The following is a 27,456-nucleotide window of genomic DNA, read 5'->3' as shown; positions in this document are numbered from 1 at the left end:
GCATAGAAGCAAATGTTTTACTTTCAGCCATTTCATTACTTCTTCACTCTTCATGTGCTAATTTCTGTGTCTCTGAGATTTCAAGCTCTGTGAAGTGGGTTTATGCTTTATATGCCTTTTATTAAAGGCTGTGTGGCATAGTGGAATACATCCAATTTCTGGAGTCAGGCACATCTGGCTTTGCACACCAGGTCGGCCAATTAATGAATGATGGAGTGAATGTTATTCTTTGAATTCCCCCAAAATCAGGCTCTAAGGCAGCCATCAGGGTGCAAGAGTTTTATTTACAAAGGGAAGAAAACACTCGTAGGCTGGTGGGAAAGAGAAAGATGGGAAAGAAACTAGTAAAGTGGTTTTTGTTTGTTTATTTTTATCAAACCAACCACCACTGAGGGCAACTAGAATTTAATCCTGCCAGGAAAATTCTAGGAGTCACTGGGGAATACAGGAATTACCCCAATGGATGGTAAGAAACTGGAGTATTTATATACTAATTCACAGGCATTAAGTCCTTGATACTTCAGGCTTGTCACGTAAACAGGCAGAGCGTGCTTCATTGGCCAGAGAAAGCCCTCAGCAAAATAATTCCAGGTGCTGGAAGTTGTAAATGAGCTGGCACTGAAGTGCTAAAGGCAAGGAAATAGGATGGAGCGCCAATAGAATCTTCTGAATAACCGTGGGCAAGTTACTGACCCTTCATTAGAGAAGAATGGGATTTTCTAGGTGACACAGTGGCTAAGAATCTGCCTGCCAAAGCAGGAGACACAAATTTTGATCCCTGCCCCAGGAAGATACCACATGCCTCCAAGCAACTGAGTCTGTGCACCACAACTACACAAGTTTTGATCCCTGCCCCAGGAAGATACCACATGCCTCCAAGCACAAGCCTGTGCTCTAGAGCCTGTGAGCCACAACTATTCAACCCATGTGCCACAACCACTGAAACCCACATGCCTAGAGCCTGTGTTCTGCAACAAGAGAAGCCACCACAATGAGAAGCCCATGCACCATCATGAAGCGTAGCCCCTGCTCACCACAGCTAGAGAAAGCTCATGTGCAGCAACGAATACCCAACACAGCCAAAAAAAATTAATTAATTAATTAAAAAAGAGAAGAATGTGTATCTTTTGTTAAATGAAAAAAAAAGCAAATGTATTAAGGGCATATTTAATAAAATCAAAGACCCCCTTATAAAGTCCTCATTCTAGAATAAACCTTTGCTTACTGTTTAAAGTAATAAAGAGAACAGTACAAAATACAAAAAAAAAAAAAAGAGTTTAACTGGTCCTCATCTCTCAAATTAGGATAAAAAGAACTAATCAAAAAAGAGATTGTACTGAACACAATGTACACTATTTTTAATACTCCCAAAGTCCTGCCCTTGTGGAATTCACAGATATAGAATAAAATGTTAGGGAAATAGCTGGGGTCAATAGATGATAATTGACTGAAACAGTCATTCTATTAAAAATAACACTACATAGCCCTCTTTAAATATTTATTCCCGTCATGCTAGAAACAGCAGAGATAACACCATCTTAGTGGAGATAATCCTGTCTTAGTTTAAATAACCCAAATATTTTAACAAAAGCAAAAATAATATACCAAGTAAGAAGAAAAACCTTCTGTGAACCAATGATCATAGAAAAGAAAAACACCCAACTGCCATGTTTATCCTAGCAAGTACTGGCATTAGCAGTAACAGATAAGAGTATTTGCATTTTAATTTAATCGATAGACACTAGCTATATAATGTAGACGCTCTTGAGTATATGACTACAAAAGTATTGCCACTACGATCAAAAATATAATACCGCAGCTTAGATAAGAGCTCTCTAGATAAAGAAGAAAAAGAAAATATTATATTTAGGAATTCCCTCTTCTTTCCGTTTCTCATCTGTCAAGATTTCTTTCTGGTCTGAAATCCAAGGGAATTCTTTTTACCATTTCCATTTTCAGAAGCCCCTTCTGTAACTGTGCCTCCATATAGCATCTAAATAGTAGGCAGGACTTCCCTGGTGGCGCAGTGGTTAAGAATCCGCCTGCCAATTCAGGGAACACAGGTTTGAGCCCTGGTCCGGGAAGATCCCACATGCCACGGAGCAACTAAGCCAGTGAGAGCCAGTGAGCCACAGCTACTGCACCCACATGCTGCAACTACTCTAGCCAGAGGGCCTAAAGCCCGTGCTCCACAACAAGAGAAGCCACCACACGGAGAAGACTGCACATGACAATGAAGAGTAGCCCCGGCTCGCTGCAACTAGAGAAAGCCCTCACACAGCAACGAAGACCCAACACAGCCAATAAATAAATAAATAAATAAATAAATAAATAAATAAATAGGCGGTCACTGTGCCCTAAGCAGTGTGTGTGAAAACATATAATACATACCTGCCCTTTCTCTCTCACACACACACACACACGTTCTTTAGTTATCAGAACAATCCTGATGAATATCAAGATTCCTGTTTTACAGATAAGAAAACTGAGGCCCAGATAAAATGAGGAACTTGCCAGGGCCTTAACCAACCAGTGGTTGAGCCAAGCTTCGGACTGTCTTCTCCCCAAGGCCAGACCTCTTGCTCTACGTTGTACCCTGTGCAAATTTCACTGCATTCAACTCTTCAGATAATTCTCCAGCTGATGATTAATAAACAAACACACAACAACAAAAACTCTCTCCCAAACGAGCGGTATAGATTACAGACATTTGGGGAGGTGGACCACTAACTAAGACATAATAGTAACTTAAACCCATCCTTCACTGATCATGGAAGCTCTAGATAAACAGGTCTTACATTACTTTTGACCCTGAAGATATTTGTCCATGAGCCAAAGGACAGCAGTGGAAAATTTGAATTTGGTGCTTAACAATGTTACCAGCATGTTGAAATGCAAACTGCAATTGCTAATAATGTAGATGTCACTCACAGAATTTTACAGCACCCAAGGAAAGATGAAAGTTTCATATTATATTTATATATGAGGGAGATGGTTTTTCTGACTTACATCCTGGGGTCGAGATGGCTTGGGGCAGTTTCAGAACTCAATCCCCACTGTATTAGTCACGGTGCTCCAGAAAAACAGACCAATAAGAAAAATATATTATTACGAGGAAATGCCGCTTGTGATAATGGAGGCTGAAAGATCCCAGGATCTGCAGTCAGGAAACAGGAGGAACATGAGAGCCTATGATGTAGTTCCAGTCCAAAAGCCAGCAGGCTCCAAACCTGAGAAAAGCCAAGGTTTCTGTCCAAATCTGAAAACCAGAAAGGATCTAGAAGCAGCTCTGCAGTCCCTTATACTCTGCCTTTTTGTTTGATTCAGGCTTTTAACTGATTGGATGAGGCCATTTGCTTTCCTTGGTCTCCTGGTTCAAATGCTCATTTCCTCTGGAAACACCTCACGGACTCACCACAATAATGTTTCACCCATAATGTTTCACCCAATGTCAAGACCCTCTAAGGACCAGCCAAGCTGACACACAGAATTAACCATCATGTTGGGACTTCCCTGTGGCTCAGTGGATAAGACTCTGTGCTCCCAATGTTGGGGGCCCGGGTTCGATCCCTGGTCAGTGGACTAGATCCCACATTCATGTCGCAACTAAGAGTTCAAATGCCACAACTAAGGAGCCCACCTGCCTCAACTAAGACCCAACGCAGCCAAACAACAACAAAAAATAACCATGTCCAATTTGTACACAGATCAACACATCCCTTAGCCTCCCTGGACTGAAATTTCCTTTTCCCAACCTTACGCAAGGGAAAAATTATCTTACCAAGCATCAAAACTTCACAATGAGTCTATTATAAGGATACAGGATGTATATAAATGCACACAAAGAAGTTTTTAGCCATAGAAAATATACCATGATGACCCTTTGATAGAGTCAGATGGGGTGAAGTCCTGAGCAATCTTCAGACACAGAATGTATGACAGAGCACAGGTGACTGAGAAACCCTGACTTAGAGTCCTGAGTCTTATTCATGACCTCAGCTCTTTGGAGAGCCTTCTTCTTTCCCTTTTGAAATTCCTGGGCATGTCCAACACCAGGAGTCCCAAATGTCTTCAATCTGCCACCCCTAAATTGAAACTGAGAGCTACATGTGGCTTGTCACAAAAGTACCAAGGATTAGAGATTTTTTATCCAAAAGGTTTAAGGATTCTCAAAGCACTTATATTGCAGAATCCAGACCATAGTGAAGGTGGGTGACCGGTGACTTCAAATCCCATAGTTCAAGAAAAAGGAAAAAGTGGAAGAGTAGCCAGGATGACCACATGCAGAAGTAACAATACATTTCAAATGAAAATGAGAATTCACTGACAGTCCAGGAGCCAGGCACATGTCTGCGGTGGGAAAAGTCAGTGAAAGGAGCACAGTTATGGGAAACCCAGAATGTAGGCACAGTGCACACACAGGTGCAAAGTACAAAGAAATCATGCCACCCAGTGAGGTAGGGAGGGAAAGTTAACATTAAAAATGGTAAAGGTCATAAATGTCTAAACTTCTTAAATATAATGATTGAATTCATGTCAGTATTCTAACTCAGAAAATCACAAAGCTCAGTTTCTTTCAATTTTCAGATATTGAAAATCATTTTTACTTACAGCCTAGTACCTCATCAATTTAGGCCAGCAAAATTGGCTTTCAGTTGCCTTCATTTGATCCTGTTTGTTTTGTTTCGATCGTGTGAAAAAATGACTTTGGCACTAGGATTTGCAAAGTCAAAGTGTATCAGATTTCCATATATCACAATATCCTATAATGTTCAACATTAGAATAAACTTCAGAGAGCATCTGGCAGACCCTGACATTTCAGAGGATGAATTTGCAGCCAAGAGATTTGAAGCAGCTGCTGAGTCACTCAGCTCTTGTGATTTCAGACATTCCTCTGCCTCCAAGCCTCTTCCTTGCTCCTACTCCAGTTGCTAACAAAATCCCCTTGAGCCACTGATTACCAAAAAGCCTTGGAATGGCACCCAGTGATTGTTTTTATTTTAAATATTTTAGATTTGAGGCTTAGAAGGGTAAAGTGTGGTGGTATGTTTGCCTGCTCAGGGATACACACAGGTAGGGTCTTCAAAAGAATAAACACCACCAGGAGCCCTCTTTAAACACCTCTTCGTATGAACAGGGCGTGTGGTAGGAATGTGAGGAACACAGCTCATAACACAGGATTTCCTGAATTTCTCCTGCTGGGCTAACCCCTGGGTGTGATGGCTTTTCAAAGGCAACAATGCCCCTCCTGGATATATACCTGAGAAAATGTAAACCAGCTATTCAAATAAATGCATGTGCATACATGTTCACAGTAGCGCTATTCACAGTTGCCAAAAGGTGGAAATAACCCAAATGCCTATCAGCAGATTAATGGATAAACACTGTGCAGTATAACCATACAATGGAGTATTATTCAGGCATAAAAAGGAATGAAGTACCAACACATGCTACAATGTTTCTGATGCTCAAAAACTATGCTAAGCGGAAAAAGCCAGACATAAAAGGTCACAAATTGACGTGATTCCATGAATATGAAATATCCTGAATAGGTAAATCAATAGAGACAGAAAGCAGATGATTGGTTGCCAAAGGCAGGGAGGAAGGGAGAGTGGGGAGTGACTGCTTAATGGTTCAGGGTCTCCTTTGTGGGTGATGTTATCTCTGTGGACTTTAAAATGGTTAAGTTCATGTTATGTAAATTTTACTTCAATAAAAAAAATACACATGGGGGAGGGTGAGATGATGGTCTATTGATTATTCAACTTGGCTAGACCACAGTGCTAGTGTCATTCAATCAAACACTAGTCCAGGTGATGCTGTGAAGGTTTGTAGATGTGAATAAAATCCATAATCAGTTGACTGATTATTCTATATAGCCTGCGTGGGTCTGATGCAATCAGCTGAAGGGATTTAAGGGTGGAGTGGCTTTTCAGGCTCCCTGAAGAAAAAATTCCTTGTTGTTTATCTATTTTATACATAGTAGTGTGTACATGTTAATCCCAAACACCTCATTTATCCCTTCCCCCCCACCCCATAGGGAACTATACCCAGTATCTTGTAATAACCTATAATGGAAAAGAATCTGAAAAAGAATATATACATATGGTCAGAATCATTTTGCTGTACACTTGAAACTAACATAAAGTTGTAAATTAACTAAACTCCAATTTTTTTTTTTTTAAGGGAAAAAAATAAATAAAGAATTCCTCCTGTGGCCAGCCCATGCCTGAGAGTTCCAGTCTGCACTCCCTGATGGCCTGCCCTGTGATTTCAGACAACATATCCAGCCTCTGTGATCACCTAAACCAATTATTTGCAATAAATCTCAATATATTATCTCTCACTGAGTAGGTATCACTGGTTGAAACCTGACTGATACAAGTGGATTCTAAATTTGGAAGATTTGTCATCCAAAAGCCTTTGGCTTTCTCTCAGCCAGCTCTGCAATGATTCCCTCACAAAGATAGAAATCTTAGAGAAAGAGGAAATAATTCCAAACACTGTACTGTAGAACTTCAATTACCTGTACTTATTGGAGAAATGAACAAATAAGTGCTGTGATGGGGTTGGATTATGACAGGTGAGCAAGGGAAATGCCCACAGGTGAGGCCAAGGATGTTCACTGGAAAAAACAAAAAGGACATGAAAGAACATTTCCCCTGCTGATAATGAGACCCATCTGCTCTCCTTCCCAGCTTGACTTTCAGAACCGTCCACCCTCCAAGAGGGAGATTGGAAGAGTCTTTCCTAGGAAATACACCTATTCCAAGAAGAATGACCCAAAGATAAAGTTGGAGTTTTTCTATTAAAGACCCAGTCATATCCTTGCTCCCAATCAATGCATTCTAGCCACCCTATTCTTAAATATGAGCAGATAGCTCAGGGTTATCAAAAATAGAGGAAATCCTCTAATAGGAATGAGAAAGACCAAATGATGTAACAGAAAAAGCAACTAGAGCAACTAGTAAAAATAAGCAAAACAAAGGTAGACACACACACAGAGACTGTAAATACACTCAGAGTGATAAGAAAGGATAATTCAACTTTGAAACCTCATATTTATCTCCAAGAGCTAAGCTGGTTTCCATGTATAAAAACTTCTATTCGTACCTTGGAAGAATCACTCTCCCAACATATATAACCAAGGCCCCTACCTCTCACAATATGGCACACTAACCTCCGAGGTCCCAAGCTAATGGAAACTTTGCTGGAGTGGAAGAAACATGAGAGACTTCCAGTTCAGAGATCTAGAGCAGCTGTTGTGGTGTGCCTTTGACACACTTTCTAGCGGAAAGACACCTCTGTTCAGCACAGCTAGAAATCATTTGCTTATAAACAAGGGCCTGATTCACCACCCAAGATTGGTAGGGGAACAGTATCCCGGTTAAAGATGGTTTTACCTTCTTTTATTGGAGTATAGTTAATTTACAACGTTGTGTTAGTTTCAGGTGCACTGCAAAGTGATTCAGTTTATCTATCTATTTATATATCTATTCATATATATAGTCATATATATATATATACACATTTTTTCAAATTCTCCCTTATAGGTTATTACAAGATATTGAATATAATTCCCTGTGCTATACCGTAGGTCCTGGTTGTTTACCTATTTTATATATAGTAGTGTGTATATGCTAATCCCAAACTCCTAATTTATCTCCCCCACTCCCTGCTATCCCCCTTTGGTAACAATAAGTTTGTTTTCTATGTCAGTGAATCTGTTTCTGTTGTGTAAATAATTTCATTTGTGTCATTTGTTTTAGATTACACATATAAGTGATATCATATGGTATTTGTCTTTCTCAGTCTGACCTCACTTAGTATGATAATCTCTAGGTCCACCCATGTTGCTGCAAATGGCATTATTTCATTATTTTTTATGGCTAATATCCCATTGTATATATGTATCACATCTTCTTTATCCATTCCTCTGTTGATGGACGTTTAGGTCGCTTCCACGTCTTGGCTATTGTAAATAGTGCTGCTATGAACATTGAAGAGCATGTAGATGGTTTTACTTTTGATTTCTCCTTTCTCTGGCCTCTTAATGTCCTTAGAATCCAATTTCTATGAGCTGGAGTTCCATTGTTCTATTATAACTGCTTGTGTGCAATTTTATGTCCCTACCTAGTCCACTGGATTTGTTAGGGTAGAAAAAAATCCCACACCCTCCTCTAGTCATCTCAGCACACTGGGCTGCTGGGATCTGCATCCCAGCAGAGGTCTGGTAAGTGTCAGCTGATAGGCTGATTGGTTCATTCTCATGCCTTCTCCAGCCTCACCTGAGTAGACCTATAGCACACCTGCTGAGATGGTGGCAGCTGGGCTCAGCTGTGACTGTGCAACACTTGAGCCTCAATTGCTCACCTGGCATTTGCCAACCCCTGAGTCCAGTTCCATTAAGCTATTCAAACCCCCTAAACTAAGTGTGGTTTAGGGAGACTGACTGTCCAGGGTTACCCAGGATGGCTTCAGGCTTAGCACTGATAATCCCACATCCCTGAATATCCCTCAGTGTTTGGGCAACCTGAGTGGTTGTTCACCCTCGTATGGATTATGAAACCAGGAACACGCACATCAGTGTTCTCCTTCTGGATTGAAAACAGGCACTCTATTTGTAATACACTAATCAAAAGAGCTATATTGTAAAATACACACAGAGAACAGACAGAGCACAAAGGCTTGTACTGTGAGATGGGACTGATAAGAATATGGGTAACAGCACATCTCTGCCTTCAAAGACCACAGTCGGCCCCAAGGAAAGAGCTACACACACAGATAAGAAATACAGGTCAGGGCTTCCTTGGTGGCACACTGGTTAAGAATCTGCCTGCCAATGCCCGGGACACGGGTTCAAGCCCTGATCTGGGAAGATCCCATATGCCGCAGAGCAACTAAGCCCGTGTGCCACAACTACTGAGCCCGAGGTCCAAAACCCGCGAGCCACAACTACTGAGCCTATGTGCTGCAACTACTGAAGCCCACGTGCCTAGAGCCCATCCTTCACAATAAGAGAAGCCACTGCAATGAGAAGCCAGCGCACCACAACGAAGAGTAGCGTCTGCTCTCTGCAACTACAGAAAGCCTGCTCACAGCAATGAAGACCCAACACAAATAAAAATTAAATAAAGAAAGAAAGAAAAGAAAAAGAAAAATAAAGTTCAGAGAACTGTTAGCAAACTCGAGGTGGGAAGAGAGACATCCCACAAAGTGGCGGACTGATGTGTAAATCTCCACTGTGAATTTCCCCAACTGGACTCCCTCTAATACAAGCCGGTCTTGGGCTCTTCTCTCTCTCCTGGATGATAAGGGTTTCTCAAATCCAGAAGCAGCTGAGCAGGCCTGGGGTGCTGGCTTAAAGGAGGAGTGTAAAGTATCAGCTTTATAATCCATTGTAATACGTGCTCCGAGTTGGTAAACATGGACTCAGATCTGACCAGAATGGTTTCATTTCCTTCTGCAATGACTGCAAAGCTATCAATCTTTCTACTCTCTTGTGCTCACCTTTCCAGTCACCTTTGGCCCACCCACCCATTAAATTACCCAAATCTTCCAGTTCCTATTTCAAATCCCATTGCTACCCCCTGGCTCTGAGTCTTGTTCTTTCCCACCTGAAGGATGAATTTTAGCATAATCTCTACATGTCTCCCCCTACCCCCAATTCGACCTGTTACCCACAAAAGAGCCAACAGCAGCTCTGACCTTGAGAGTTCCCTTCGGTGGCTTCTCCCATCTGCATAATGAAGGTGGACTCCTTTGCAAAGCCCTGAAGATGCTCAGTAATATGGTCTCAAGTGAACTTTCCTGTTTTCTTCATTCCTTTCTCCTCCCCTGCAGGAACAAGACCATCTGAAGATGGCCTCTACATTGTTTCTAGCACACCATCTTTTCCTTCCTGCTGTCTTATTTGGTTCACACCATCTCTCCTTCCTAGAATGCCCTCTATCTATTGAGACCACATCTGAGCTTTGATATCAGGTCACGGTGATCTCCTCTGTGACACTCTTTTGAATTGTCTCAGCTAGAAATGGTCTCTCCCCCTTAAGAATTTGAAACATACTCAATCTGCCTAACACTTATCAAAATTACTCATATTGTAATTATTAAATGTGTCTTGTCTCCATAGATAGGGGTTTTATTCCTTGAGGAACAAGGATCCTGAGGCTATACCTCTTTAAAGTGTTCTCAGTTTCACTTAATATCTTGATTTGTACATAACAGGTGCTCAAATGGTATGCATTGAATGAGTCATCTAGGAAAAATGCTAAGGAGTCATTTTCCTAATTCCAAACATTTAAATAGTATTATCTTTCAAGAGAAGCTTCACCTATGCAAAGCTTATATTCTATGGATACATTTTGGAAAAGGTGAGAAAAGAAATGGGGGAGATAAAGCACATATCCAAGTTTTGGGGTGGATTAGAACAGTCAGCAATTCCTCTTAAGGGATGAGCTCAAACCAGACATTTTCGAGGTATGCTGATTTATTTATTTGTCCTCCCTATAGGAAAGCCAAAAATGTGCCTCTTTATCCAGCAAAAGTTAGAGATCACTGGTCTATTAGCCACTGGTCTCAAGCCCCAACCCTGATCACTGGCAACAATCCATGTGGAAGTGAAATGGAAAGATACAGAGATTCAGACCAAATGTTTCCCAGAAGTGGATATCCTATGATCACACCTAAGCGTAAAGGAGCTTCATGCTATTTTATTTATTTATTTACTTATTTATTTATTTATTTTTATTTTTTGTGTTTATTTTATTAATTAATTTTTATTGGAGTAGAGTTGCTTTACAATGTTGTGTTAGCTTCTACTTCACAGCAAGATAAATTGGCCATACATATAGATCTATTCCCTCCCTTTTGGACTTCCTTCTCATTTAGGTCACCACAGTGCATTAGGTAGAGTTTCTTGTGCTATACAGTATGTTCCCATCAGCTGTCCATTTTATACATAGAATCAATAGTGTATATGTGTCAATCCCAATCTCCCAATTCCTCCCACCCACCCCTTCCCTCCTTGGTATCCATACATTTGTTCTCTATGTCTGTGTCATATTTCTGCTTTGCAAATAAGGTCATCTATACCATTTTTCTAGATTCCACATATATGCGTTAATTTGTGATATTTGTTTTCTCTTTCTGACTTACTTCACTCTGTATGACACTCTCTAGGTCCATCCATGTCTCTGCAAATGACCCAATTTCATTCCTTTTTATGGCTGGGTAATATTCCATTGTATATATGTACCACTTCTTCTTTATCCATTCCTCTCTTGATGGACATTTAGGTTGCTTCCATGTCCTGGCTATTGTAAATAGTGCTGCTATGAACACTGGGGTGCTTGTGTCTTTTTGAATTGCAGTTTTCTCTGGGTATTTGCCCAGTAGTGGGATTGCTGAGTCACATGGTAACTCTATTTTAATTTTTCAAGGAACCTCCATGCTGTTTTCCATAGTGGCTGTATCAATTTATATTCCCACCAACAGTGTAAGAGGGTTCCCTTTTCTCCACACCATCTCCAGCATTTATTATTTGTAGATTTTTTGATGATGGGAAAAAGAATGAAATTAGAACACTCCCTAACACCATGCACAAAAAAAACCTCAAAATGGATTAAAGACCTAAACGTAAGGCCAGACACTATAAAACTCTTAGAGGAAAACATAGGCAGAACACTCTCTGACATAAATTGCAGCAAGATCTTTTTGACCCACCTCCTAGCGTAATGAAAATAAAAACAAAAATAAACAAATGCAACCTAATTTAGCTTAAAAGCTTTTGCACAGCAAAGGAAACCATAAACAAGACAAAAATACAACCCTCAGAATGGGAGAAAATATTTGCAAATGAAGCAACTGACAAAGGATTAATCTCAAAATATACAAGCAGCTCATGCAGCTCAATATCAAAAAACAAACAACCCAATCACAAAGTGGGCAGAAGACCTAAATAGACATATCTTCAAAGAAGACATACAGATGGCCAACAAACACACGAAAAGATGCTCAACATCACTAATCATCAGAGAAATGCAAGTCAAAACTACAATGAGGTATCACCTCACACTGGTCAGAAAGGCTTCATGCTATTTTAATTTGTTTTAATACTCAAGTTATTATCATTAATGGCATCCTTCAAAAATAAAATCCCAGTAAGCTAAATGAATAACCAGTAACCAATGACTTTCTTTGTGCTTTGATCTCCTCTCCTTCCCCAGGAGAGAACATTCAGAATTCTAACCTGTGCCAACTCCACTTGTTCTTTTCAGCTTCTGACCCTTCCTGCCAAGCTTGGGAGAGAGACCTAAAACACTGATGCAGAGTTCATTATTCTTAGCTTGGATCCTCTTCACTTCATTACCTTGTCAACACTGACATTTATAACACTGGTGCAGATTCCCCAGGCAGAGGGTAAACAAATCAATAGCAGTGCCATTGGCAAGAAAAAGGCTTATCAGCCAAAGAAAATCAATAGGCAGCATGGTGGTATGATCTCATGAACAATAGCTACTGTTTTCAAATACCACTATGTGCCAGACACTTTACCCACCCTATGTGTCATCTTCATAACAAATCAATTAAAATAGTACTTCTGTTGCTTTACAGGTGAGGAAACGGGCTCAGAGAGGTGAACTCAGCAGTGACATAGCTAGTAAGTGACAAGTAGAGGATTTGAGCTACCAATTGTTTGATTCCAAACCCACTCATTTTCCACCTCACTGCCAGGCACCACTGTGAGAAAAAGACATGGTGTCTAGGGAACCTGGAGGTCCTCATCCCAGATCTAGCTGTAGCTGATTGTATGCCATTGAACCCATTAATGTTCCTACAGCTCTAATGTGTATATATTACATTTTTTCCTTCAAGAAACATACGGGAGGTTGGGGTTAGCAGATATAAGCTTTTATATAGAGAATGGATAAACAGCAAGGCCCTACTGTATAGCACAGAGAACTGTATTCAATATCCTATGATAAACCATAATGGAAAAAATATTAAGAAAAGAATGTATATATACATATATATGATTCATATATATATATATAAATATATGAATCACTTTGCCGTAGAGCAGTAATTAACACATTGTAAATCAACCATACTTCAATAAACAAATTAAAAAAATAATTAAAAGGAAACATTATGGAACTCTTAATATGTGCCTGTAAATACAGTAGCAAGTAGGATAAGACCATACATAAGACTCAGGTCCTGTCTTTGAAACTCCCTGATTACCTCATGCTGAGAGCAGGAGAGGGATGGAGGTGATGGGCAGCATCGTTACAAATCAGACTAGACCCCACCCCCTGGCTTACAATCTTCCATGGTTCCCCACTGCCCGCATGCCCGCAGGATAAAATCCAGACCCCTTAGCATGGCTTGTGAGCCTCGTGGTGTCCTGGCTCCTGCTCACCTCTCTGGCCTCACCACTTGCCACCTTGAACTCTGAATTTCAGCCTCCTGTATCCAGAGATGGCAGTTTCATACCCCTTTTTTCTGCTCATCTGGGTCCCTTCTCTGCTCTTTCTCAACTTAGATCTGATTTCCTCCAGGGAACTTTGAAGGTCCCCTCTCCCTCCAGCAACCACACAGATCACTCTGGGCTTGATTGCTTGCTTACTGGTCTATATCCCCACTAGACTGTAAGTTCCTTGAGGGCAAGGGCTGTCCTTCAATTTTTGTATCAACAGTGCCTAGCCTGGCACCTGGCAGATGGACCTAGAGTCTGTCATACAGAGTGAAGCAAGTCAGAAAGAGAAAAACAAATACTGTATGCTAACACATATATATGGAATCTAGAAAAATGGTACTGATGAACTTGGTGGCAATGCAGGAATAAAGGTGCAGATGTAGAGAACGGACTTGAGGATTAGAGGGGGAAGGGGAGGCTGGGACGCAGTGAGAGAGTAACACTGACATATATACGCTACCCAATGTAAAATAGATGGCTAGTGGGAAGCTGCTGCATATCACAGGGAGATCAGCTCGGTGCTTTGTGACGACCTAGAGGGGTGGGATGGGGATGGTGGGAGAGAGACTCAAGAAGGAGGGTAGATGGGGATATATGTATATGTATAGCTGATTTATCTCGTTGTACAGCGAAAACTAACACAATATTGTATATTTAAAAAAAAAGGCTGACAAAGTACTCAATAAATGTTTATTTCATGAAAAAGAAATCAGACTGGATTCCATGCTTTGAAGCTCAGTTGATCCACCAAGTATCACAAGGTTGCAATCCATTAAAGGCAGCTTTAACCATGCGAACATACATTCAAATTTAAATGTCAGGTAGGCTTCACCTAGTTTAAAGCTCTTAAAATGACTTTATCAGAAACGGAGAATTGTCCACATGCGCACCTTCACTATTTATCAAGCATTATAGAGTCAAGGCTACATAATGCCTTATTCATTCATCCCCCCCCCCACACCCCCTCCTCCCCCACAAGCAGAAAGGAAGAATTAAGTGCAAGCGTTTTTATGCAAGGAGTGGGTAGCCATCTTCTCTCTACCCTGACAACTCCTCTTTTTGGTCTGAAAGGCATTAGAGTCGAATGCCATTCTCAATAGAAAAGTAGCTGGGTCAGACAGGGTGACTTCTTATGTTCTTATTGCTGTTATTGAAAACATTTATTGAGCTTTTATTACACCAGGCATCATGCTAGCCACATTACCACCTAATGGTTCAAATAAGAACAGGCATCATTATAATAAACACCTACATTCCAATTGAGAAAAGCGAAGCTCGGAGAATTGTCAGTTGCCCAGGTCATTAGTCAGTGCTAGAGTTATGATTGGAATACAAGGCAGATTCCAAAGCCTGACTTACAATAAATATGCTATTCCCCGCCCCCCCTCCCCCCCCACCACACCATGATTAAAGCCTGGCGCTACAGTCTACTTTTAAGCCCACTGTGGTTAAGGCTAAGGACACAAGGCTTTAATTCAGGGACCCTCAACAGGAAACAGCGTGTACATCGTCTGGACTGTCCCGTGTTATTTGTTAAAAGGAAAAAAACAAAATATGGCAGGATGGATTGGGAGTGGGTGCAGATTCGCGATGTGTGACTTTAAATGCCAAGTCCACCACTGAATGGTTTTGTGACATTGAACAAGTCACATAACCTCTGTGACTCAGTTTCCTCATCCATAAGATAAGAGTAATAATAGGTGTGAGGAAAAAATTAGTTAACATAAGAGCTTAGCAACCTGTGTCCATCAACAGAGGGATGGATAAAGAAGATGTGGTCCATATACACAATGGAATATCACTCAGCCATAAAAAAAAGAATGAAATAATGCCATTTGCAGCAACATGGGTGAACCTAGAGATTAACATACCAAGTGAAATAAGTCAGAGAAGGATAAATATATATGATATCACTTATGTGTGGAATCTTAAAAAAATTGTATGTGTGAACGTTTTTTACAAAACAGAAATAGACTCACCAGCACAGAATACAAACTTGTGGTTACCAAAGGGGAAATGGGAGACTGGAGGATAAATCTGGAATTTGGGATTAACAGATAGAGAATACTATATATAATATAAACAAACAACAAGGACCGACTGTGTAGCACAGGGAACTATAGTCAATATCTTATAATAAACTGTAATGGAAAAGAACCTGAAAAAGAAAATATATATATAAAATATATGTGTGTGTGTGTGTGTTTGAGTAACTTTGCTGTATACCTGCAACTAACACAACACTAAATTAACTATACTTCAATTAAAAATAAGGACAAAATAAAACCTAAGAGTTTAGATCTAGCACAGAGCAGTGAATTATTAAATAATAGCTAATAAAAAACAATGTTATTATTATACTATTAATATGCTATGCTATTAATTATAGTATACTATTATTAGTATTATAATTTAATGAGGAAAACCAAGTATTTACCATAGCCTAAGAGAAATACTTCAAAACCTTGAAAAATATTAATATTCTCAACGGCACCCTGATAACTTTCCTTTGAAAGAGGAAGAATTTTAAAGTGAGCAGTATCTTTAGAACTGGGACAGATTGTTTATGGGTTTGTTTGTTTGCTTGTTTGTTTGGGGGTATCTATAAGGCCTAGCACATTGCCTGGTCCATAATTAGCTCAGTAACTTTTGTATCATGGGAACTAATGGAAACTTTTTTTTTTCTGTAACCGTCATGTCATCGGCTTCTGGTAGACCACACAAAATATCCTTTGTTAACACAGTCAGGAAAGGACATATAAAGTCTGTTCAAAGAGCGCTTTTGCTTTTACAAAAACACACTTGACTTTTACAGAGAAGCACGAGCATGGAGTAGGTCTGGGTTCTAATCGTGCAGTAATTCCTTGAAAATGCAAAATAAAATTGCATTTTCAGTCAGAAGATAACACACATTCCTGTTGCATGAGGTGAAACTAAATCATCTACAGCATTTTCCAGGAGGAAACATGCAGTTCATTATTTTTAAAATAAACAGTAACAAATCCCCTGTAGCCCAGCAGGGATTCCATGTTGGTTATCTTCAAGGGAGAAAGGATAAGTTGGGTGTTTAGGAAGGTGGAATGATTACTGAAATCTGATATTTCAGGATCCTTTAAAACACATCTTTCACAGGGAGGTCAGATTAGAGTAATGATTCTGAAATATTTTATTACTCAAGGAAAGAGTATCACTAAGAGGTTTCTGGACATAATATGAGACAATTACACACAGTATTTGAATTTGAGTCAGGAAGGGGCTGTGACTTGGAGGGGCTGTGGTTGGGATATCTTTTTATTTACTAGAGAATTAGATATGGCCATGAACAAAGTGAAACATTGTTTAAGAAGCCTATGCATTCAACATGAAGTCATTTTCCAGGAGTCTCTTCAGGAGCCATAAACTTGTTTCAAAGAAGATAACATGCCTTTCTTAAAAGAGGAAGTCTCAACTATTATCTTTTCTGTTGCAACTCGCTTGGACTGTTGATGTACGCAAACACAGTGCAGTTCCCAAATTACGCACAATTCCAAGCGTACCTCATAGAACTGCATCCCATTCTCTCCTGGTTAAAAGGGATAGAATGCAAATGAGAAAAAGCAGTGGTGTTATCGGATTATTGTCGATTTGTCCTCCTCGGAGTCTGTCTTACTCTGGTAGGAATACTTCGGCTTCCTTCTAAGAAATAACATCTCCCTATTCTCAACACGTGGTTAATGCTGGCCTGCACCCTGTGCCCTGTCTAGAGCCACCGCTGGGGGCATAAGCCAAGCATGGACACCCAGTGTATTCCAATCCCTTGGACATTGTCATCATCGGGACTTGTCACTCGACACAAATTGGTCCTTTGAGACTCAATCCAGGAATTTTTCTGGAAATTTTAGAAATGCAAGGCACTCTTTCTACCAGGGCTGTTGAAATGGCAGGGATCAAGCATGGAGCTGCTGATTCCACCTTTGTTACCACTGAAATTCTGCCTGAGAATCAAGCCCCGCAGAGAGTCAAAGGTGTAACAGGAAATAGACAGATAGACGGAAGGCTGAATCACAGTCACATTTGAACTTCTGAACCCAGCCGTGCCTGAAGCAAAGCCTACACTTTGAAGCTTCCATTGTCATCAACTATTACATTGCCAATTGTCACTGTTTAAACGGGTTAAAGCCTGATATACCCTTGCAACAGCCCTAATTGATAGTGACTCACACTCCCATCTTCAAGGCTCACCATGGACCAGAACTGCTCTTTCAGAATGCTTTTGAGTCCCCCTTTGGAAATTACCTTTATGGCCACTTTTCCAGACTCATCAAAACAAAAACAGAAACAAAGCAAAACACAGTTCTCCTTAATGTTCTCACAGTCTTCAAAAATCAAAGAATTCGAACATGTATGGAACGTGTGCTAAGTACCAAGTACTTTGCATATAGTGTTTCATGGAAGGCTTACTCAGCTCTATGACTTAAATGAATTAAATGTTATCATTCTCATTTTACTGATGAGGAACTATAGACAGATTAGGCAATTCACAGTGGTCACACAATAGTAATCACAGAAGAGAAAGGCAAGCATGAGGTAATTTGTCTTTAAAAAGTTGAGCTGTTTCACTCTGTGATTTTGCTTTTCAGTTTAATATCAATTGCACCAGTTCTGATTCAGAAGGGGGGCCCAACTGTGTATAAAATTAAAAAAACAATAGATTACAGTCTTCCTTAACAAGTACTTTGAAGTACCCACCTTTCACTTATATGCATAAATTCTTATATGCTGTCTAAAACTATCAGCCATAACTCTTCAGCTACAAAATGTTTGCAAAATGATTTAACATGAAAATAATCAGGATATCCAGTCAACAATCCTCCACAATGTTTCAGAAGACATATTAGGCTTGACATTCAAAACTGAGGGATTTGGGAGAATCAAAAAACCCTGTTCTACAGACACAATCAGAACTCACTTCATTTTAACAAGCCAAAAAGCATAGGCAAGTGCTCACAGCTAGCCCTGCAATTTCTAGATTAGCTGGTGCTTTTTTTTTTTTTTTTTTTTTTTTGGAGTTTGAGAAGGAATTCTTCCAATTTTTATATGGCTTGTTAGGGCCAAGTGAACTTTGAAGCTACCTGGGCAAACAGCCATCAGAGCAAAAGAACAATGTCTCTGCCAGGTATGCACTTCAGCCTATCAAACTGGCAAGTAGGCAGGAAATTAATAAATGCTGGCTGCATAAACAGATAATCCTGTAAGTATGCCCTGAGTGCAAATTTCATTTGAATGTCTATTTAGAATCTGGTAGCTACAGTTTAAAAGCAGTACTACAATTCCTTTGCACCTAAACTTGAACATGTTTCTGTATTTTAAAAGGTAACTGCTTCCTAAATCTGCAGTAGGAGTCTCCTCTCAGGAATACAAAAATAATAATAACAATTATAATAAACTTAATTCTTAGTTTCAACAATAAAGTGTGTATATATATATTATATATATATATATATAATACATACATAATATATTATATTATGGTATATATAATATATATATGTATAATTTTGCCATCAAATTTAATGATATATTTACAGTAAATTAAGAGAAATCAGGACCAGAAAAAATAAATTAAAACAAAACCAAAATTACCACAATTTCTTTTAAGTTTCAAGCTTTCTAAATTTCCATATCTGTCTTAATTCCCAAGTTCTTGTACCAGGGTTGAGTTAGACCAAGACTTAGAAACACACAGATAAGTCACACTACCTGAATCGAAGGAAGGCACTTCTATGTTTTCTAAAGAATTCAGTAATTTTCCAGGAACAGATGATCTTATCCAAAAGGGTGACTTCCCTAAATAAACATACTCTTTCTTTTTTTTCTTTTTAATGTTACTTTCTCTTCAACCCATGCATATAATAGACCAGAACCGAGAAATCATTCTTAAAAGTCAAAGAATGTCAGTAAAGCAAAGAATAAACCTAACAACAGCCCGCGACTTACCCTAGGTAAACATCCACAATGCAATTCTAGTGTCAATGATTATATGTTCTGTTTTCATGGACTAGTCTCTACATCACAGGAATTCCCAGGAAAGAGGCTTTTATTCATCACGGTATGTATGTAGCACATACCATATAGAACCATCATTCATACTAAATCACTGCCTTCTAGAATAATGAATTGGCCCTTCCTCTTACAGAAAGAAAATGAATAAATGTGCTCTTGCTTTACAATGGAATGCTGTTAATGGTATTGAAGAAAATTAGAACAACAGATTTACTATACTTATTTGCTCTTGATCTGTCCTATGAAGAATGCTTGCAAATGCTTGCTTTAGAGTTGAAAATGTCCAACAGAGTTCTAGGCTTTTCTAAAGTTGTGGAGCAGGGTTCTGTTTGCCATAAATACCACGTACCCATTCCTGCACCATCCCTTCCTATATCAAATATCCAAGAACTCCAAGTTTTTGCTGATGCGTGAGGCTTCCTTGCAAAGGGTCTGCAGGATAGATGTCCCTCTTTAATAATGAACCTTATGTTCATATCACCTTCCCTCTCCTCCAGGCATAGACCTTTCACGGGCCAGAAATGTGGAGGTTAATTGTGGATCTAAATGCTCTTGTCTGTTTATAGCAGTTTGGATGGAAAGGAAGGTGGGGTGGTAGGAGTTTCCCACCCTTAGCCCAATGAAGACATTTTATTGGATACTCTTCCTCAACCATAACCAAATTCCTTCCTATCTTCCCTTTCTTTTCCAAAACAAAATGACAAGCTGGCCCTCATTAATTTAGTACCCTGCTTTAAATTTCCATCCTTTCATTCTTAAGTACCATGGATTTAGTTCCAAAGACAGAAATGCCCAAGGAATGTCATATACAGTGGCAAGATTAATGGAGGGGAATTTTTAAATAAGAGGATGTTTCTAGAGCTGCCATTGCACGAACCAGGGGCCATGAAAACAGCCAGAGCTTGGTTGTCCTAGAGCCCTGATCTCCCCTCCCCCAATTCTTCTGATTTGGTTGAAGCGAGGAGTCAATGGCTCAAGATGTACTTAGGTATCAGGGGACATCTAACAGACCAGATACTCTACAAAGTAATTCTGCTTCATTAAAAACCAACCAACATATTTTTAATGTCTTGCTAAGCTTCAGGAAATAAAGAGGAATCCTAAGTTTGGGGGAGATTTTGGGGGGTAAAAAGATGAAACCTAGACAGTGAGCCATCAACCAACATTAAGCTTGCATCAAGGAAAAGTACCTAAATCATCATGAAGAAGAATAGGAATCCTAGCCTTGAGCTATTGCTAAGTGAAGATTTTCAACCTATGACTCTCACATTAAAATCAGTGAAAAGTGGACAAGAAAAACAAAATCATCTAACAGAAAGGGAATAAATATAAAACGTCTCCACCTGGGATGTGGCTCTGGATTGGAAAAAAAAAAGCTGTAACAAAAATAATAATAAAATGACATATTATGATATCAAGAGTAACAACATTTCTGCTGAGACTTCAACCAGAGGCTTGTTCTCATTCAGGCCTGGAGCTTAAATTTATACTCACTCTTTGTTCAGGAAAAAAAAGCCCAAGTGAGAAACTGAAATAATTTGAAATCGGTAGCACCTCCTGGTAGCTGGAAGAAGTAAACACAAATCTTGCCTGGAGGAAAGCTTTCCCATTTCTGATCATCAGTGTTCCTGTAAGTTAATTTCAACCAAATATGAGCTCACACACATACTTACACACAAAGATAGCACGGGAGAACAAGCTACCATGGGAAAGAGTTAGAAAACAGAAAATAAGAGATTTAGATCCCTACAGACTTCCAATATCGGGACTATCAGAGACAAGATGTTTAGTAACTAATAATGGAATACTTAAAGACATAAAAAGATTTAAAAAATAAGTGGGAACAACAGGTTATCTTAGTTAACAGGCATGTTTGAAAAAGGATAATGTGTTACTCTTGGAGAAAAAAAAAGATCAGTGCAAAAACTGATTCATTGAATAGGTTTAATGGGATATTAGGTATAGATGAAAAGAGAATTCATGAACTTGAAGATAAAACCCAATAAACTCAGAATGCAAGACAGTGATATAAAGAATAAAACGTATTGTAAGATGATGGTAAGAGACATAAGGATAGAGTTAAAAAGTCTAAGGTTTATCTAGTGCATGTTGAAACTAATCGAGTAGCGAGAATAAGAAAGACGCATTAATGAGATGCTGAGAAATTCTGAGAGCTAATGAATACATACATATGAATAATACATATGAACTAGATACAAAGGAACTAATAAATAAATAGGGAAACATAAACATATCAAATAGGACAATTAAAAAGAACTCTACAATCAGACACATGGTAATAAAACTGCCAGACACTGAATTAAAAGAAACGACCTTAAAAGTAGGTTTTGGGTGTTGGGAATGGGGGTGGTCAGAGCTCCTTCAAAGGCAGGACAGATGGACAGCCAGCTTTTCAACAGATGCATCAGAAGATGGAAGAGTCCAGTGTTGTGCTGGTGAGGGTTTAACCTGGCTGTGCAGCAGCAAGGGAGCCCTGATGTGTAGCACTTCTGAGCTCCATGGAGTAAACACTTCTACCGATTTCACACTACCGTTGTGACAGCACTGAATGTAGAATCGGACAGAGTTGTGTATGGTCGGTTCTTATGAGCCAGTGTGCGCTGACTCCATTGCACCCATGAATAAATCCTTCCAGATATGAGGGGAAATGTCCTTCAATGTTGAGTGGTACGTCTAGCAAAATTATCTTCCAGGAATAAAGGTGAAAAGTAAAAACGCTTTTTTCAGATAAAGGACTGCTTATACAGAAAAAAAAAATCAAAAGAATTTACTTCAGAAAGAAGGAAATCAAATTTGGTAGAAAGTAGAAGTTGCTGGAACAAGTAAGTTAGTGACTGCATTGGTAAATCAAAAAAAGCGGTATCTACATAAAATAATTATGAGTAGTAGTAGGAGCAGAGAATGGAATAAGAAACAAACACAAAATTTAAGCTAGAAGTCGGTCACCATTGATTGGCTCATCAGCTGCTATTTTGGAAACTAAAACTGACACCTTCCAGACCTGACAGCACATAGAGTTCTGCATGTACATTATGTTTTGGAAATTAGATACTGTTTATGAATCTGGAAGGCTCTAGTGGGACGGGAGTCATTTTTCTGCCTTTTCAGCTCTTTCTACTGGCAAGCAAAGTCGTGGTAACCTGAAGTGTTCTCTGCCATTCTTTGTAAGAGAGCTTCCACGCCTCTCAGGAGCTGACACACACCACTGAGGCTGCAGCAGCATCTGGACTCTAGCCTGGCATCAGTGCCGGCCTGACAGTGAATAGCTCCCCATTCATCAGCTCAGAGCTGCTTGGGGAGTCACTCCAAAAGACTCTAACAAAAACACACACTATAAGCGCGGCCACAATTTTGAAAGCAACTTATTTCTGAAGTTTAAATCCATTCCTGCTTAAAATGCCTCCAGTTACTAAGGTTTTCTGCACTGTATTGTGGCTGAGAGAATAAGAAAGAACATGCCAGAATCACAGGAAGACTTGAACAAGCAGAAAATAAGGAGGCAGAAACAAATCCAACCATACAAGTAACTCCAAAATGCACTGGGGCTTACATCTGCCAATTTATAAAACAGAAGATGGTCAGGTTGGATAAAAATTCAACATTTAGTAATAGCTCTTTACAAGATCATATATAAGGCTCAAAAAAAAAAAAAAAAGATTGAAAGGAAAAATATGGAAAATGATATACCAGGCAAAAACTAAAGTGAAATCGAATTAGCTATATTAATAACAAACTAGATTAAAGCACAGAGACATTAAAGTTAAAAAATAATACTTCAGCGTGAAAAAAAAGTTAAAATCACCAAGAAGATATAAAAATTTCAATCTTGCCTACACCTAATAAAAATCATCATTGTATATAAAATGAAAATCCACAGAACATCCTATAGGAAAAAAAGAACATCCATTATTATTGGAGGAGATTCCGATCCTATTTGAATTTTTGATGAATTAGGAAAGAGATTAAGGATTTATAGAATTAAATAATTGGGTTGTTAAATCCTTAATTTCAAGTGAAATTTACATAAATTTAATTAAAAGAATTCAGTAAACATTTTAAGTTAATTTGAAATTAGGTGAAAATAATTATTTCAGTGACTCACTTTGTTCCTTTACCTTACTCAAGATTGTACAAAGGAGATATAAATGCCAATTTCTGGTCCTGCCACACTTACCTCTCAGCCTCCCATGTCAGGACTCTTGGTTCTGCATTTTGGATATTATCCAGATCTCAGTGTTTCCCCCAATAAAAATTATTTATTACCTTCTTTATTTTAAAAAAAAGCCTGCAGAAAGGCATAGACTAGAAAAACAAACCTGCGACTTTGCCCAAGGTGAGGGACCTGATAGCCCTGAACTCGAACTCTGGGGAGAAGTTATAACTGAGTCGCAGCTGCTCATCCACCTGCAGGAAAAGAGAAAACAAAGAGACATCAGCAGAGGTCCACACATCCAGGGCATAAAACATGCCCATCCAGAAACAGCTTGAAAACACACGCAGAGCAGACTCTCTCTGGGACCTTCTCTCTGGAAAGATGAGAAACGTGTCGCTAATTCTCCCACAATGCACATAAAATACCTCTTTCTTTCCTCTTAGTGAAATAAAGGCTTTCACACAAACCTTCTCTGTGGGAAATTCTGTACAGCTTTTGACAGGTATTTATCTCCCCACTGAGATTTTCTCACCAAATTCCTTTGCTGCAAACAAGCCCACAAATGAAGCCTCTCAAGAACGCACTGTGCAGGATTAACATTAAAAGGAAAGCAGGGAGCTTCCCTAGTGGCGCAAAGGCTAAGAATCTGCCTACCAAAGCAGGGCACACAGGTTCGAGACCTGGGCGGAGAAGATACCACATGCTGCAGAACAACTAAGCCCATGCACCACCACTACTGAAACCCACACGCTTAGAACCCATGCTCCGCAACAAAAGAAGCCACTGTAATGAGAAGCCCATGCACCACAATGAAGAGTAGCCCCCACTGACCACAACTAGAGAAAGCCCTGCACAGCAATGAAGACCAATGCTGCCAATAAATAAATAAATAAATAAATAAATAAATAAATAAATACACTTATTTACAAAAAAGGAAAGCAGGTATTCATTCCCCATCTCTCCTTCCTTCTCCCCATTTGGCCCTTAAAACCATCACTGCCCCCTCTGCTCCAATCATTCTGACCCAGTCTCATTCATGGGTGCCCTGGGGGATTTTCCTGAGCGAATATTTCAGTTTGACAAAAGGTTTGACCCTGGGGAGGGGAGGCTAGCTGAACAGTTGCCACCAACATGGACAGCTGATAACCCCATCTTGCAGATGAGTGAAAGCCACCAGGGGGATTCTTTGGGACTTTATTTCTAGGGTCATCCTTTAGGGAACACTACTTACTACTTTTCACATGCGTTGCTAATTTCAGTTCCATCTCTTTGTTCTCCTCCCCATTTCAAGGCATCATTCCCCATCCATCCCCAGGTTTTTCTGTCTAGTCAAACTCTACCAGTTTTTTCTGGGCTCTGCTTCTGAATATTCACATGATGTTATCCCTGGGAAGGATCTTTGTAACATATCAGAGTTCATCTGTAGGAAGAGGAGACTAAGACCCCTTCAGCTGCATGCCTGTCACTGGGCTCCCCTTGGGGAATAGCTGATGGGGATGAATACCCAGTGCTCCCAGCTCCCACCACCAGGACCCTTCTTCTGCACCCACTGCTGCTCAGAGTAACCCTCTTCCAGAACTCTGGGTCCTGTGGTGGTTTCTGCTGTGAAGGAAGTCAGTGACTATGACTTGTGGTATGTGATTATACGCTTTATTCCTTTTTTATTCATGAAATTATGCTTTAATAATACTTGTGATTTAGTGAACACTTGGTATGTATGACACACCATACTAAAGTATCCTTCAAAATGCATCCTTCCCTAGAATACTATGAAGTAGACATTATTATTCCTTTATTACAGATGGTGGAACTGATGTCACAGAGATCACAAACTTGGCCAAGGCCACACAGCATCACATAGCAGTGTCCCCTCGTCACTTGGCCTGCCAACCACACAATACGGATGTTTGCTTTACTTGTCCATACCTCTCTAGATGCCTGAGCAGCTTGTAGACAATCACTGTGTGTTCTTATTTCTGAATTTCCATAATATTCATTCAACAAATATTTATCTACTATATGAGAGACACTGTTCTAAATGCTCCCAGATTCTACCTCCTCCAGGAAGCTTTCCTTGTGCCTTGGTTAAATTAATTGATCCTGTTTTCTGTTCTCATGGTGTCTTTTTTTTTCTACCTCTAACCTTGCATTTAAGATGCTGTTTGTAATGATCTGTTCCCTCTCTCTCTCTCTCCCCCCACCATTTTTCCACACTAAACTATTGGCTTTTCAAGGACATCTTATTGATACACGTTTTCTGTAGGTCCTACTATACAAACTGGGAAAGTAATTCAAAGGTAGATTTGTTGAGTGAATAAATATTCTGTACTGATTCGCTTTCTATCATGTGGGCTATGAAGACAGTAACCTTCACAACACCAGGATACCTCTGGCTACCGTGGTGGCTTCCACACTTTTAGATACAACATAGTGTTTTTTCCCCATCTGCAATCTGTTTAACACTGGGATACAGTCCTGGCCCTGAAGGAGTTTTCTCCCTGCCCCATCTCAGAGCTGTCACCTATGCTCTGGAACTGCCCCTTCCAGCAGGGGGCAGGGTGCCTCCGCTCATGCTCTGTTGAGGTTGGAGAGGACGCTAAAGTGAGTGGGAGTTTCCTGCCATGTGGAGAGCAGTAGAAGGATTCTTAGAATTGAAGGGTGAGCTGAGATTCCCCTATAGCTTCTGCCTCTCACCTCCTCCCCAGACTCCAAGGGATCAATTTCCTGTACAAGTGATTCCCTCAACATTGTCACGTGTGCAAGAGCTAGGTGTTCTAGTACATGTCATTCCTGTCCTACTGTTCTGCTTTGTGGGAACATACCTGGTCCTTTCCACTTTAACCAGATGACAAACAAGGGGGAGAAGGAGATGAATGACACTTAATCAAAGGGGTATTTTGGTTTTTTTACTAAGTATATGTAAAGGTTTGGAGAGGAAGGTAGAATGATTCAAAAAAGGCATGAGATAGTTGGAGAATGGATTCCAGCCCTGACGTGGAGTGAGGGCACCCCTAGTACTGGCTCAGGTGCTGAAAAGCTTATCAGATGCACAGAGCAAAAACAAAGAAGGGGGGGTGGCTCCCACAAATATTTAGCTCTAGGACTTTGACCTTTATGATAGGCGCTAGGCAATCTTTGAAGTCTTCAATGACAAGTATATTATTTTACTTCCTTCTTTTTAATTATTAGTGGTGAGGTGGTGAAGGAGTGAAGTATCACAGTCCTTTAAATGGATGCCTAAAATGTGTAACCTGGCCTGGAGAAGCTTTGTTGATCTCAGCATCAAGTGGTCCTGTCAAGTCGTTAAATGAGATGGGAAAAGGAGGGAAATTAAACAAACTTTTTTTTTTTTCTCAAGTATCCCTAGATGCCAAGCTTCACACTTGGTCCTTTAGTTATGTTCTTTCATAGAACCTTTACCAGAACTGACTGAACTCAGCTGCTTTTACACCCCAGCCCATCCCCACAATGCAGAAACATTTTTATAGATAAAGAGACTGAACCTCAGAAAGGTGAATAACTGGTCTAAGATCCCATAGCATAAGTGAAGGAGCAGGGATTCACACCCAAGTCTGTCCCACGTTAGGGATCCCTCTCTTCATCTCAGGATCTTCAACTCTCAAAGGAAGACATTAACCCCATGGATTGAAAACATCTGGCTCCGCCTTCTTTACAGCTTGTAATTATGCTGGCATTTTGGTAAACTGGCTTTATCTGTTTAATGTCAGGAATATATTTTAAATAGGGGCACTGAAGTTT

At 39.8% G+C, this 27,456-nt stretch overlaps 1 protein-coding gene across 2 annotated transcripts in view; it reads right to left on the bottom strand.

Moving 5' to 3' along the window:
• CNTNAP5 (contactin associated protein family member 5) overlaps positions 1 to 27,456 on the bottom strand; it is an 893,955-nt gene that overhangs the window by 22,954 nt on the left and 843,545 nt on the right. For both annotated transcript variants that reach the window (XM_057745525.1, XM_057745526.1), the window contains exon 21: positions 23,861 to 23,948. In XM_057745525.1, coding sequence (XP_057601508.1) covers positions 23,861 to 23,948 — 88 coding nt within the window. The remainder of the gene's footprint in view (positions 1 to 23,860; positions 23,949 to 27,456) is intronic.

This window comes from Hippopotamus amphibius, chromosome 8 (assembly GCF_030028045.1).
Source record: "Hippopotamus amphibius kiboko isolate mHipAmp2 chromosome 8, mHipAmp2.hap2, whole genome shotgun sequence".
Taxonomy (NCBI): Eukaryota; Metazoa; Chordata; class Mammalia; order Artiodactyla; family Hippopotamidae; genus Hippopotamus; species Hippopotamus amphibius.
Note: the sequence above shows the minus strand (reverse complement) of the source record. Positions and strands in the feature narration are given on the sequence as shown.